Here is a 16,053-nt window from a genome sequence, read left to right on the forward strand (position 1 = left end):
ACCCTTGCAATAGCCAGAACCCTCACACAGAACATGCACTGTGCAGACAGGCCAACCAACTCTACTACAAGCAGAGTCAGCTCTTGTAGAGGAGGCTTCTTTCCCCACCTCCAAGTTAATGTGAAGGTAGGGGCACCTGGTGGTGACCTCCTAATCAGTTCCCACCCAAGGCTGGCCAGACCCTGGGTGAAAATCAGTCAGGAGGGTCCTTCTTGCCTGATTGTGGATATCACCCATATGCCAACCCTCATTCAGGGGTGGGGGTTTAAACCCCAGCACTTCAGGGTGACCTTAATCCCCTTGCCCAGGTCATTGATAAAGATATTAAAGAGAACAGGCCTCAACACTGAGCCCTGGGGAACATCACCTGTGACTAGCCACCAACTGGGTTTACCTCCATTCACTGCCACTCTTTGGGCCTGGCCATCCAGCCAATTTTTTGTAACTTGTAAACCTATAGTATATCTTATGTGTTGCATAAGATTTAAGCTGAAAGGGAACAGAGTGTTTCCTATTTGTGAAGGGAATTTCCAGGAATTATCCACTAAATATTTATGGAATACTTCATTCAATTTTGGTTGCTTCTAGCCATTCTAATGTTACCTTGTAGTGCTCCACCTCGTAGGTGGGGCAGAAACATTGACTTAGGATGCTTTCACTTCAGTCACTAAACCCCAGCAGGTACTCATGTATGTACCTGTATATTTCATACATGTCTGTGTATTTCATCAAGGTCTTTGAGACCTTAAGAACATCAGGCCCCCCAGTTTTCAAATCAAATGCTGCTTTAATAATCTTTGCAGACATTTATAATACCATCCCCACATCATCTCCTTTAAGCCACCAGAAAAAAAAACCACATTGCAGAAATCTTGAAGAATTCTGTGTAGCACATCAATATTGCAATACGTGACTTCCAGCTTTGCACTTAATAAGAACACCTGGCAATTTTTTTATGCTTTCTTGCTTTGCATTGTTTTTGATGCTGCTTTTTGATAAACACTGGAAGACTTAAGGGAGTTTACAAGAATTTATTCATGTTCTTAGTAGCTTAGTCACTGATCACGTGATGTCAGTGCTCTGTGATTGGCTTCTGATTCATTTCAAATTGTGCACTAGGTGATAGTTAGAACCTGCTTATGAAATAAAAGCAATACTTATGAAATAAAGGCCCCTTAGACCTAGAGAAGTTAACTTTCCCGTCTTGCAAAATGCCATTCAGTTAGGACATCCTTGGCATTCTTCCTGTTGCCTTATTATTGCAGTCACGAGTGGGAAGGGCTCAGCATAACAACTTGTCTATTGAATGTATTCTTTCTGCTGAGTATATTTACCCCAGGCTTGGTAGCCATCAGGACCTGGCAGATAGTTTGCTCTAGAAGCCTTGCTTATTGGCTTTTGAGTACTTTGAGTCTTTCAACTATTCTTGGAACAGCTGATACTTCAGTTATTTCTAAATCACTGATTACAGGGAGCCACCAATTGTATTGTGCAGTAGAGTGGCTTACGGGTCTAGATTAGGATATTATTACCCTTGTGTGTGCTCTGAGTCTCAGATATGAGTCTCATATGCAATGGAACTTCTGTAATTGTAGGTTTTTGTTTTTTTTTTTTTTTTTTGCTACATAGATAATAAAATAATTAGCCCTAAATGTCTTTGTGCTTTTAGTCATGTAGTTAAATACTAGAAAAGTATATTCAACTCCTGCTTCCTTGTTTGTTTCAGAGACTATTTATTAACATATCTTAGTAGAATAAGGATATTACAGGAGGAAGAGCATGTAACCAGTGAGTTATTTGTATTTTGGAGCAGTGAAGCAAAGCTAAGGCTTATGCAGCATTTTGCAGCTTTCTTTAAGGTAAATTGACTAACTGAAACACACCCATTCCACTTTATTTAGTATTCACTTGGTGGTTTTTGCTCAGCAGGGTGTGTGGTTAGAAACAGGTATACAAACGGAAATGAAAATGAGTCTCAAAGTTTTAAAACAAAATGCTGGAGGTTCAAGAGAATGCTGCAGAGGCATTCAGAGACGCTCTTGCAACACAGAAAGGAAAGCCCTTTTCTTACTGGCTCCCCCATTTGCACAAAGATAGTTTACCACAGCTTTTGCTACCTCTTTATGCACAACTATGTTTAGCAGGTTAGCTCTGTGAAAAGAAGTGACCTAACGGTCAGAGACATGAAAGACCCAGTGATAGTTCTGAAACTGAAACTGAGTGGAGTCTTTTCTCACCTAAGGCCCATTTTTACTGGCTTAAATCCGTGAATTTTTGTTTCTGAATTATGAGTTTGTGAAATACAAATGGAAGAGGAATTAGACTCAGTATTTTCTTTTCAATAACATTTGCTGTATCATGGTACACTTGAAAAGCGCTTCCTTTTAAAATTGGGCAGGAAGGTGACATTAAATATTTGATACTACATGTGTTTGAAAAATTGACTACTGGTACAGTTCCATGCAGCCTTGCTATTCAGTGCTGAACAATACTGGGAACCGTAAGATTTTTTTTGCCACGAAGTGTTTATTTGGGGTTTTAAACAATCTGTAATACAGCATTTTTCTTTGCAGAGATGAGATTTTTTGTTGGGTAGGAGAATGGACAGCACAGAACGTAGTACTGCTTTAACAAGTACAAAATAATTGCATATCGTCATAATGAAATCTGTTTCTGTTGTGAGATAATTGGGTCTGGATGTTGTGAAGCCTAAGTACACTTTTATTATGCAAGAAAATACCATAAATGTGTTGACCTAATCACTAATAGTAGGCAGAACATACTGTTTTTCTCTGAATCTTGGTAAAATGGAAAAGAGACCTTCTAGAGGACAGAAATTCGATTTGGAACCTGATGCCAAGTGGTACCTGTGTTATGTCATGGCAGAGGTTTTTGCAATACACACAGAGGAGAGATTTCTACGAGAGAGAATTATCTGCTGTCTTTGTCAACCAGAGATGATCTATGTTGTGTACTTCTGAAAAGCTGGTGATTTAATTACAGCTGTGTATACTTAATAGTATGTGTGCACATAACCATTTGGCTTCCAAGTTAAGCATATTGCTTTTCTGATTAAACAAGAGCTGTTGGATGGAGGCTCTGGCAGAACACCAAGTTTTGTAAAATGAATGAAAATTGATACAGGCCTCTGTGTGCAAGGCCTAAAATAATTTCCCTCTTCCTGAAGACACTAGTTGAGTACAAAATGTCAAATACTAAATGCCTGAGTGGCCTTTGATTTCTGATGCCCCAGCCTTGCTCCGCAAGTTTCCCACTTCTCTGGGTGAATAAATTGCTGTTTGGACCTGAGTGTACCTGCTGTAATACCGGGCAGTTTACATGCTAGAAGGATTCTCTAGGTAATGAATGAAATTGTGTGACAAGATCAACAAGGAATGCTTAAATGTCAGTTCATGCTACAAAACTGAGAACTTGTAGTATAAGTAAAAAGGCAGTTCAAGAACTTTCAGTTGCTTGGGGTCTATACTGCTCTCATTTATGGGCTGTAGGACAGACAGACTTTCCCCTCACCCGTATTGTTGTAGGTAGAGTTTCTCCTTACAATTTAAACATGACTGGAGAAGGTGGATTCAGAAAAGTGTCTGTCACGTTCAGTGTTGAAGATCCCCTAGTGCGTGAAGTTCTCATTCTGGGCTTGGGAATGCTGAATGGCTTGCTGCATGTTTACATAGGCTCTGACAGAATTTACTGATCAGGATTTTTCTGCATGTCTTGCCTGTGAGAGACTGGGTGTACTAAGGTATCTCAAGGCTGTTTATTGTATTGAGTTTCCTGCAAAGTGACTATGCTATTACTAGAAGAATGAAGTTACCTACATCAGGTATATGATACCCAGCACGTCCTCTGCTTTCAGGGCTTCAAGCAGTCAGCTGACACAGTAACTTCACTTGAGAAGATCTAGGTCATTCTGAGTCACCTTCCTACTAAGCTGCACCTACTCTGCATGAAATAGAGTCATCCTGTCTGCCAGTGTAAACTGAAGTTCATGGAAAGATAGGAATCGCAAAGAATTGCTTGTGTAGAATAGAGACATCCAGATCAGTCTCTGCATGGGCATAGAGGCAGCTGTGTGAGCCCAGCATTTTTTTGATTTTATTTTGTCTGGCCAGTCAGCCCGGATTCCACTACTGCATGTCTTCCTTTTGTGTAGCTGATGGATTTAAGCATGAGTGACGAGATATGGCATTGGTGTGGGGAAGAGATGGAGAAAACTTTCAGGGGAGAGTATAGTGATAAAAGGCATGAATAGGACTATTGTGGAGTGAAGAACGGGAGGCAGATCTAGAGGAAACTGGCTTTATAAGTTCTACCAAAGAACCAGTGTATTGCTCAGATGGAAAGGCCTGAGCTCTGGGGTTCCCTCTACATTTTAAACCTTCCTGTAGAAGGGCACAGAAACTCTTGCTCAATGACTAACATGGATTATATTGTTTTGCAAGTGAGGTAAGTTTAATGTTCCTTTTTGGTGTTGTGCAACTTAAAAATGTGGGGATTTGCCTTCTCTAGTAATAGATGCCATTTCAGATGCTGCAAATCTCCTGTTTCACCTACCTCTTCTATTTTGCCTTATTGTGCGTTGCTTCTGTATCTTGTCCCTGTTGTTGCTATTTAAGTGATAACTAAATTTATCCTCATAGAGGACAGTGTATTTAAAATTATTCAAAAAGGTAACTTTTGTGTTTGTAAGAGTGACAATTTCAGTTCAGGCCACTTAGGTTCTCTCAGGGCAGGCCTTAGAAAAACATCATCTGTTGATATTTACAAACACTTTCACTACTGTGTTTATTTCAGAAATGGAAACTTTTTTAAACACTTTGCTACATTTGATGCCTTTGGTCTGTTCTGGGTATGGGGAAAAAAAAAAAACAAACCTGCAAGACCCAGAAGATAGGTGTAGTTTAAAAATCTTCTTGAAGTGAAATCCTTGCAACACACAGTTCAAGAAAATGTGTTAGAATGTTTAATCCACCACTGGGAATATGCACAGGTTAACCTCTGGGCTTCTGCATATGTTGTATCATGTTTCATTAGATCCTAACCTGTGCATGTACTTTAGTGTTATGTATGTCAGCTGTACAAAAATCCTCACACTTAAGAATATCACCATTGTGTTTGATAAATTCAGTCATGCCACTGACTGACTTGTATAGATCAGTAACTGAATTTATTTGTTCCACAGGTTATATTCATCTAAAATTCACCTAAATCTAAGCATTTAAGTGCATTGCTGAGATCATTATGTATAATTATCTGGATGCTTTGAGTGCTTTTGAGACACAGCTGCTTTTTTACTTGTCTTTTACATTTTTTTTTTTTAATTGGTCTCTTCCAAATCCTGGTAGTGACATATAGCTGTTCTTCTATAGCTCTCATAAGAAAAATGATGTACTTCCTAAGTTAGTAAATTACTGTTATCTTTGAAATAGCATTGGTGAACAGGCCTGATTAGAATTAGTATTCTGAAGAAGCCTCTTGGAATTTTTTTATCAAGGTACACCAAGATTTCAATTTGAATACTCCTTTTTTTTTTTCCTCAGATTTAGAAGGAAATGCATATCAAAACAACCAGCTGCTAAAGATAGTTCTGACCATGCATCAGTTTGTCATCTCCTCTGCAGACATGCTCCAGAAACTCATTGATCTATATCCTTTGTAATATTCCTCTGCTGTTAAGGTAATATTAGATATCTTGACAACTTTGAAATGGGTAAGTAGAGGATATTTAATCTATGGATGTGTTACTGTTCCACTACTTAAACAATATACTTGTTCTTTACAGCTTTCAGTTGTATAGTGTGGTTTTATTTGGTTTAGGGTTGAGGGGTTTTGTTTGTGTTTGGTTTAGCTTCTCATCCCTGGAGAAAAAGATGAAACTCCAGTTTAGATTTTAAGTAGGATAAATCACCCTCCATCGGCTGTGGAGGGAACATCTAGCAGGTGTTAGATTAATGTAGGCACTTCAGTTGGGTGGTGAACCTGGGCCTAAGTTTCAGATTTCTTTCTCTCTCTTCTCCATACAAGTAGAAAAGCAAAGAATAAAAGTGTGATTTGTGAAAATTGCTTGTATCACCTGGAGATGAAAATTTTCAAAAAATATTATTTTTCACTCACTGAAAAGTACAATGCAATGAAATAAATCATAAGGTTTTACCTCCTGTTTGTTCAGATTTTTCGATGACTGCCTGGACTCACACATGAGTGTTTCTGGCTCATTAGATTTTTCACAGTGAAGCTACCAGATCGTATTGGCAATACTAGCCTTTCTTAGGAATTTTTAGTTGTGGAGTATTATCACCTGCCTTCTTAGTTTTACGGAATGTTTACTCCTAATTAGATGAGCACAGTAACAGAAAGTAGATCTGACATGCTAAGAATCTCCAGACAATTTTGATACAATTTATTTTAGATAAGCCTTCTTTCCCCCAAACTTTGTCTCCTCCTGGCTTTAAAAAGCAGCATAATTTGCAACAGAGCTTTACTGTAGTGTTGGATTCTGACTGTCCTGCTGCTTCTTTATCCACAAGTGTTAGATCCAGTGTGCTAAGCTGTAACTGTGGTGTAGTGTTGCAGTTAACTTAGGCTCGTGTGCTCTTTGAAAATGGAAGCAAGTAATTGCTTGCATGTTGTTGAGAAATAACATTTTATGCAGACAGAGAAGCACTTCAAACTTTTATCAGACTTGCGTGTTTTGAAAGCTTGGGTTTTGACTCTGTGCACAGATCCCTGTGAAGATGTTGAAAGGTAAAGACAGTTTTGAATGGTTTAGACAGTCTGGGCTCTTGTATCTTGAAAAACCTTGCAAATGTCCCAGTTTCACCATTTTCCATTCCCTAAATTATGTGAGTGTTTTTAGATGGTAATGGGTGATTTGTAAGCCATCTAAATTCAGACATTCAGTTTGAGTTCCTTCAAAATACTTGGGAACTTATTCAGACCTCTCACCCTATAGTCAGCCTAATTTAAGCACTTAATATGGGTGCTTAAGCTGTGGATGGTATGGCCCCTCAGTTGTGGTAGATTTGGGCTGCAATTAATTTCAGTCAGATTGTGGGAAGATCCACAAGGTATTTTCATTAAATTATGGGATTTAGTACTGAAAATATGTGTGTAATCTACAGCAGAAGAATCAAGATATGCATAACACCTTTTCCAAATGGATTTTCCATGTCTTCAAAAGTTATTGGCTACAATATTAAAACATGTTTTATAGAGCTAACAGATTAAAAATATGGGTATTTCTTTCCAGTTATCACAGCAAGTCAAATCAAAATGGTTGCATTGTTAAAAGGTGGAGTTAGCAAGAAGCATTTCACATTTTTCTCTACCATTGTATACAACTGGTTAAGTTTAAGAGAAAATAGCATCTTTTTTGGAAAAGTTCCAGTGAATCATAATTAACTGAAAAGGGTTTTTTTATAAAAGTAATAATTGATAAATTTGGTATTACTGTTTCAAATTTTTGTGGCATGTGCAAGTGCATGCGTTTTAATAGAAATTGCGAGGCATGTTGCAAGGAAACACATGTAGAAAGCAGAATCATTTCACTGCTTAACACTTGGTGTGTTAAGTACTTGGGTGGCTACATCAGTATTACTCATACTACTGATATTAATAAACTTTTGCTAACAATCTTGGGATATAGTTTGGTGCACTTGTGTAAAATCCTAATCTGATAAGATATGCCATCAGTAGAATGATTCCTATTGCTTACAGGTTGGGATGCATCAAGTATGTTACATTCCGTGTCATATGCGAATGAATGTGGTTTTCCTTAACAGTTTTCTACCTATCTTCATGCTTTAGAAAATAAATCTTCCATGCTGTGTGTAAAGATATGCTATTTTGTGAGGTAAGAATATTTCTGCTTGGTAGCTCTTAGTTTGCAGCTATCCATGTGCCATACGTGAGAATGCTTTTGCGTATCTTAAGCTGGCACAAAATAAAGAAACAGGTATATTGCTTCAGCTTTTCAAGGTTCACTTCAGCAGCTTTGCACAAAAAGGCCAAACTGGCTTTGTGCAGATCCATTTAAGTCAGTGCATGAATTGTTGCGTCACAGTTCTGAACTGAGTATGTATGAATCTGTATCTTAAATATCAGCAAAAATTGACAGCGCTCAAGAATTAGTAGCATTGTGTCTAATATAGGTCTATTAAAAGAATGAAGTGGGATATCACAGCTATTTTTATATTATGCAAAACTCTATTGTATTCCACAGATAATTCTTAGTAATTCTACTTAGTCACTTGCAATAATCCTGGATCACAATTTAATTTTTTTTAAATTAAGTATAGTAAAGTCATATTTATCATACATACCATACAGCATCATGCTCTCAGCAATAAAAGCTTGGGGGGGAGTCAATCCAGTGTAGCTGTTGCTCAGATACTGGCTGGGCATCACCTATTTGGTCGTTTGGTTGGCTGTATTCTTTCGTTTAGTTATTAAACTGTCTTTATCTTGACCCACGTTTTTCTCCTCACTTTTGCCCCTCTTATTCTTTCCCTCATTCTGCTGCAAGGGGAAGAATGAGCAAGCACTTTGGTGGGTATTTAGTTGCTGGTCAGGGTCAACCCACCACAATGGGTGACAAATCACATATAGGAATTGGAGTAGAAAATATATGACACAATCAATTTGAATGCCTAACATAGGGAAGTGTAGTTCTATGATAATATTGTGCACATGTAAGACAATCACCTATAAACTACTAAATATATTTAATTAGTAAGTTTTTCTTCAGTTAATAGATAAAATTCTGACTAGTATGGTGGGTTTTTTTCATGTCCAGACCAAATATTTTCAAGTTTTAAAGGAATATATAAAATTACCTAGAATTTCTTAAAGAAAAAAGCAGTATGCATATTATGTAGATTTCATGTGAAACTATAAATCCTAATAATAAATTTATTGCAAGCATATCTGTAGTATAGTTCTATAGAGCATTAAGCTATGTAGTTTCTAATTCATTTTTAATCTTGAAATTTTGAGTTCTGAAAAAAATCATGGTAGCCTACCAAAAAGCATCTAGAAGCAAGATGTATCCCCTGAAGTTGATCAAAAAGAAATACAACTCATAACCAAAGGCAATTATCTAAGTATCAGCCGTACTGATGTTAGAGCAAAAACCTTTATTTTTGTGTTTCTGTATTTTCAATGTACAATAGGTATTGGATTACAGAGTTCTGGGTTATGTTCAAAATGGACTCTAAGCTTTCTGCAACTATGGAGGAATTTCAAGAACTGGTTAAAGCTAATGGTGAGGAGTTACACTGCCGTCTAATTGACACAACTCAAATGTGAGTGCCAAAGTCTCAATGTGCTCAGAAAACAAACTTTTGCTCTGAATCTCCTTTATTTAAGTATAGCATCTCTCCAGTACACAACATAATGGTTCAATAGTGGGTTAATTTTAACAAGTCGTATGTTATCTGTCCTTGGAACCCTTCATACATCATTTTTGATTAATATTTTTGATGTATTACGTAGAGGAAGTTTTTCAAAAATGGCTTAGGTTGAATTTAACTACTGTATAGACTTTATGCTGATTCTCTGTACTATATAAATTTTACTCTATCTAGGGAACTTACAAAATTTGTAGAGACTTGATGATTTTGAAAAATCACTTGAAGTCAATGAGAAAAGAGAATACATCTTGATTGAGTAACAGATGAGGTAAAAAATGTCTGTTCATATTTTTAATACCAAAGGTGAGATGATATAGTTTATTATGTTGTCAAACTCTTGGTACTATTTTGTGACTTTAGTTATAAAATTACTTGTCCTGTCACAAATAAATCCTACAGCTACATAGCACATAGTTTTTTCTTGGGAAGAGAATCTTCCTTGTCCCATGAGAGTAAGATAGTTCTGTGGAACTGTATTACAGAGTCAAGTTATACATTGGTTGGCAACACACTGCCAAAAGCAGAGCAGAATTTGGCATACATTTTGTATCTGGTTATGAATGAGGGTAACTCTGTTTTAAAATTTGTCTAAAAGAAATTCTAGGGATTGGTCTAGAAAGCTGACACAGCGTGTAAAGGCCAACACCAGTAAGAAACGGAAAGTCTCGCTTCTTTTTGATCACCTGGAGCCAGAGGAGCTGTCAGACCACCTTACCTATCTTGAATTTAAGTCTTTCAGAAGAATATCAGTAAGTGATGCTTTTTAAAAAAAAAAAAACAAAGGTGGGAGGGATGTAGAAAAGATGGGAGATGGGCAACATTACAGGATTAACCCTGCAGTGCAAGCAGTTGGACAAGCTGAATCTGCTCCTAGGCTCCTTTTGTTGTACTAGTTGAAGCTATCTAGTAGAACTTATTCTGACTACATACCCATTTGCTGCAGTCATTGGTGAGAGGGAGAGTGAACCTTTTAAGCAACTGTGGAACAGTCAGGGCAAGGTCAGTTGGAAAGGAGAGGAGTAAACCATTTGACCTTCTTCCAAATAATCTTTTTGTTAGAAGAAGTGGTGTCATTGGGCACAGGAACAAGCAGCCTCCTTTGATGCAAATCAGTTAATCAGGCTGAAATGGGATGAAGAAAACTTGGAATATTCTCCTAGAATGCTAACCTTCTGTGGCTTTAGGAAACAGTGAAGCATTCTTCTGCAGTGACTAATGAACTGTCTGTATAAAAGATGTCCACAGGACTCTGCTTGGCATTTTTGATTGTGCTTAAAAAAAAAAGACTAGGAATAAGAAAGCACTTGAGAAAATGCCATTTTTAATGTAACAGAGGCTTAAAATACTTTATTAGACAAGCTTTAAAGTACACAAAGAATTCTTAAAGAGAACATAAATGAGATAAATAGTTAATTTTTTTTTCTCAGCTATGTGTGTAACTAGTAAGATGCTAACTTCCCTGTGCACCTTGGCTTCACATGCATCCTTCTATGCCACAGCATTAATTCTATTCAAACCTGATATGGTTCACACATGGAAAAGAAAAGGGAACACTGGAGACCCAGATCTAAGATGATTACAGAGTTAGTGTGAAGATAACAGTGAAATTATTTTTTTTTTAGGGGCCTTTATTTGTTTGGAATATTTAATGGTTTGGGTTTTTTTTTTGTTTGTTTGTTTGTTTGTTTTGGTTTTTTTATTAAACACTACAATTTAAAAATGAAGTCTTGCCAGGAAAGGGACTCTCAATGTATACTGGAAGGTTTCAGAGTCATGTGTTAGTGTACTTTATTTTGACCTGACAGTACATGACTCTTAATTGTTCACATTAAATTCAAAAAGCCATAGAACCAAAGTCATGCACAGATTTCTGCCTGTAGGCAGTAATAATATGCAAAGCTTATATAACTCTTAATGTTTTCAAGCTCTTTGCAGACCTAAAGTAATGAATATTACAAGTACAATTACAGTCAGTGTCAGATGTGTCAGAGTTGCAGCAGTTACATACTTAAGTACATTTTATATTCAGAGGCCCTGCATATAAGGCATGTATAAGTTTTGGTATGGAGTTTATCAATATCTCAGAAAATAATGCATAATTAGTAAATAGCTATTCATTAACTCTTTGCAGAATGTGTTCATGATAGGCTAAACCACAGAATCCTTCTGTTATTCTCACATGCCAGCATATACTGGGAGAAAGGCTGCAAATGACCTGCTGTGTTACCAGTCACTGGAATAACTATTCCAAGGTTTGGTCATTTGAAAGTCAGAAGGGAAAACTTGGGCCCCTGAACATACACAGCACACTGCAAAAGCTTCCATGAGTCAACATGTATCTTGCAGCAAAGAAAAATGCAGGGAGTGGTGCTCACAGAGTAATGACTGCAGGTACGGTGGTGTTTGGAAACCATTTTAATTTCTACTTAGAAAATAAAGGAAAGCTACACTTCTGTAAGAATTTGGATTCTACTTTCCTGTTAAGGCTCCCAAATTAGTCACTGCAGTACCAGACTCTTGTATTATTTAAGTACCTGTCCTTCTTTACCATATCTGCCACTAACAATTTTGTTACAACTGACCTTGTTAATGAATCACAGAATGTCAGGGGTTGGAAGGGACCTCTGGAGACCATCCAAGTCCACCCCCCCTGCCAGAGCAGGACCATCTAATCTAGGGCAGGTCACACAGGAACACATCCAGACAGGTCTTAAAAGTCTCCAAGGAAGGAGACTCCACAACCTCCCTGGGGAGCCTGTTCCAGTGCTCTGTAACCCTTGCAGTAAAGAAGTTCTTCCTCATGTTGAGGTGGAACTTCCTGGGCTCCAGCTTCTATCCATTGCCCCTTGTTCTATCGTGGGGCACAAGTGAAAGCAGGGTGCTCCTTTCTTCTTCACACCCAGCCCTCATTTATACACATTAATTAGATGCCCCCTTAGTCTTCTTTTCTCCAGACTAAAAAGCCCCAGGTCTCTCAGCCTCTCCTCATAAGGCAGGCGTTCCAGTCCCCAGTCATCCTCGTAGCCCTTCTCTGGACTCTCTGGAGTAGATCTCTGTCCCTTTTGAAATGAAGAGCCCAGAACTGGACACAATATTCCATGTGAGGAATATTGATCATAGATCAATATTATATGCATGATTATCAATATGCATGATAATAGTCATTCAGCCTAACACAGATCTCCAGCTCCTCCTGCCTATTCCCCATACTCCGTGCATGGGTATATAAGCATTTCAGAGAGGGAGTTAACCCACCAGTTTCCACTCTTGCTATCTGACCATTCCTGGCCACTACTGTGGTTACTAGCTTGTTAGTGAGCCCTGTGTTATTGTTGTCCACCTTGAGCAGGACAATAGACTGAAGGCTGTCCTGAGGCACATGTCTTGTGAACCTGGATTCATCCCCTTCCCCCTTCATAGCTGGTTTAAAGCCCTGTCAGTGAGCCCAGCCAATGCCTGTGTGAGGATCCTTTTTCCCCTTGGAGACAGGGGAGCTCCATCTTATGCCAGCAGACCACGTGCACATAAACTTCCCCATGATTAAGGCACCCAAAGTTCCAGCAGTGGCACCAGTCTCTGAGCCACATGTTAATCAGATGTGTTTTCCACCCACTTTGAGTGTTTTTCCTTTCCACTTGAGGGATTGATGAAAACACCAGCTGAGCAGCCAAGCCTCTGACTAGTTGCCCTAGCACCTTGAAGTCCTGTCTGAGTGCCTTTAGACTTCTCTGTACAACCTCCTCATTCCCTGCCTGAATCGCTGACAATGAGTAATAATCAGAGGGCTGCACCAGAGCAGTGACTTTCCTTTTAATATCTCTAACCCGAGCCCCAGGGAGGCAGCAGAGCTCCCTGTGGGATGGGTCTGGTCAACAAATGGGCCCTTCTGTTCCCCTCAGAAGAGCATCCACTACAATTACTCTCCTTTTCTTCTTAATAGAAGAAGTCATAAGAGGTGGGGGTGAGTGACCCACAGCTTGTCACTTACCCCCACCAAAGGGGATTGTGAAGGATTTTGTGAATCCTTGCACCAAAATTATTTTAAAACTGGCATGTTAGATATAAATTTGATCAGCATTTAAAAAAAAAATTCTTTTTCTGAAGGAAAGAGCTGCTGAGAACAAAATATAAACGAAGCAAACTGATTCATAATTGTACTGAAACTGCTATGAAGTCCATAATTATGGAGTCAGATACTGAAAAATTACCTATCTGTATAGAGCAGTTGCTTAAATTTCAAGATCCAGCCAAATCTGGCTGGGGTTCAAAATTCAAACCGTAACTGTAAGTACTATGTAATCTCAGAGACAGCTCTACGTATTACTCAATGTTTCTTCCATTTTTACTTTAATAAGAGGACAAATCCAGAGATATGTGCCATCATATATGCTTCCTAAAGTGTTAATAGTTCTTATTAAATGGATGGAAAAAAGTTAAAAAGTGGCAAGGAAGTGAGAGAAGGAGAGCAAGAAACAAACAGCAGCCTGACAATTTATGACTTTTTCTTAAGAGTCAATACCATTCAACATCTTCTTCTGGCTTTAAGAAAGGAATATGTACCTATTACAACAATAAATGTTTTTTGTAAAATGTTAGTATTAGTGGTAGCAGTAAAGAATGGATGCATAAATCCTGTGTCATATTTTCCAATGACTGAAATTTTTGTTAATGGATAAATTGAAAGAATGGATAAGAATTGCATCAACAAAAAAGAAATGATTGCTTCTCTTTCATCTTAATGGAAAGAATGGCTTTAAAAAAATCTTATTTCTTACATACAGGTGTCTACTGAAAAATTTTAGATTACTTTGGTTAGATAAGAGAATCTCACAAGCTGTATTAAAAACATTACGGAATTTGTGGCCTTCATACTTAATGGTCTTATCTCAGTTTTATATTAATCTCCTTGAACTTGCTTTTTTAATTAGCATAGCTTAATTCTGAAGTGTGCCTTAGCTACATAAACTGAACATTTAAATTCCTTAAACTATCACTGAGTTACTAAGATTACACTTTGAATTCAGTTTAACCTTCCTTGTAGAAGCCTAGATTCAATGAATTTGTGGAGCAAGTGAGGCTGAGAGGAAAGCTCTGGTTCTACTCATCCTAGGGCTTATGAGAGCCAAGGTTTCTGAGATACACATGATGCATTTGCATCATTATGTGATGCAAATTATGACAAAAAGTTGCTTTCATGTAATTCAGTTAGTTGAAGCATTCTGCTTTGAACTTTGACAAAGGAAAGATTTCAGTCTGGTGGATATTTGAGGTGTAAAATATATCTTGTGTATTTCATTTGAAAAGCAGACCTGTATCTGCACACAGATCATGAGGTATATAAAACTGTAGATGAGTTTTCATTTACACTTGGATTTGTTTAAGTTCTCAGATTATCAGAACTACATTGTGAATAGTTGTGTGAAGGAGAATCCAACAATGGAAAGATCAATTGCTCTTTGCAATGGTATCTCTCAATGGGTGCAGCTAATGGTTCTCAGCAGACCAACACCACAGCTTCGGGCTGAAGTGTTCATCAAGTTCATTCATGTTGCACAGGTCAGTTACAGTTTGATGTGTGATGCTGGTTTTGTCTTTCTCTGATACAGACCTTTAGTTGCTTTTGCCATGCTACAACTGTAAGGTCAACTGGGAGTGTTGGCACTGGTCTCCTGGTTCATACGTGTATGCTGTGGTTTTATACTAAGGATTCAGATATTACAGGGTCTTGGCATCATATCTTTCTCATATCAATTCTAAAGAAATTGTTTTCACTGAAAAACTAGACAAGGTTTTGAATCAGCTGTTGAGATTCCAAGCTGTTACTGCATGAGCCACTGTTATTCCTTTGTCTTTATTTAGAAGCATTTCTACCAGATATGCCTTGCTGGATAGAAGAGCTATGGTCCTGTTGGTATTCTTTGCATACTAATTCAACTCTAGTCATAACCAAGATAATAGGCAGTGTTTTGTAGTTGTGGTAAACTGTGAGAAAAGGGATAAGTACTGAGGAAGTACTTTGAAGACTTACTGTATCTGCAGAATTAATATATAATTTAATAATAGTAGAATAAATACATCTTACACCCAGTAAAATCACAATTCATTACCAAAAGGAATGAATTCAAATGAATAGTGTCACAAACTTGTAAGACTTAAGGGAGACAGAGGAAATGTAGAATTTGGATGTGCATATTGAACCACTTGAACCTTTAAATAATAAATACTGATTTTTTTGTATGTCAACACAGAAGCTCCACCAGCTACAGAATTTCAATACATTAATGGCAGTAATAGGAGGTCTCTGCCACAGTTCCATTTCCAGACTCAAGGAAACAAGTTCATGTGTTCCTCATGATGTAATTAAGGTTGGTATTGCTACTTTAAGTTCTACAAACAAGGTAACCTTTAATTTTTTTTTTTTATTGCACAAAATACCTTATTTCATTGGATAAGATATAAAGAGGAAAAAAAACCACCAAATGGAAGAATTCCTTTGGTTTTGGAGAGTTTTTTCTTTCTCATTTCATCTTTACAACACCAGTTACTCCTACACTTCTAACTCCACCTTTCTTCAAGATTTGTATACCTTCTCTAAAGTTTCTCTTTTAATACTCAGATGTGACAA

At 37.7% G+C, this 16,053-nt stretch overlaps 1 protein-coding gene across 1 annotated transcript in view; it reads left to right on the forward strand.

The window, feature by feature from the left end:
- The window catches only part of RASGRP1 (RAS guanyl releasing protein 1 (calcium and DAG-regulated)), a gene marked incomplete at its 5' end in the record, with an annotated part of 38,948 nt that overhangs the window by 10,945 nt on the left and 11,950 nt on the right, over positions 1 to 16,053 (forward strand). The window contains 6 exons of the mRNA XM_008948595.1: positions 5,559 to 5,664; positions 7,808 to 7,870; positions 9,189 to 9,320; positions 10,024 to 10,177; positions 14,811 to 14,984; positions 15,677 to 15,793. Coding sequence (XP_008946843.1) covers positions 5,559 to 5,664; positions 7,808 to 7,870; positions 9,189 to 9,320; positions 10,024 to 10,177; positions 14,811 to 14,984; positions 15,677 to 15,793 — 746 coding nt within the window. The remainder of the gene's footprint in view (positions 1 to 5,558; positions 5,665 to 7,807; positions 7,871 to 9,188; positions 9,321 to 10,023; positions 10,178 to 14,810; positions 14,985 to 15,676; positions 15,794 to 16,053) is intronic.

Source organism: Merops nubicus, unplaced genomic scaffold, assembly GCF_000691845.1.
Source record: "Merops nubicus isolate BGI_N331 unplaced genomic scaffold, ASM69184v1 scaffold11911, whole genome shotgun sequence".
NCBI classification, from domain to species: Eukaryota; Metazoa; Chordata; class Aves; order Coraciiformes; family Meropidae; genus Merops; species Merops nubicus.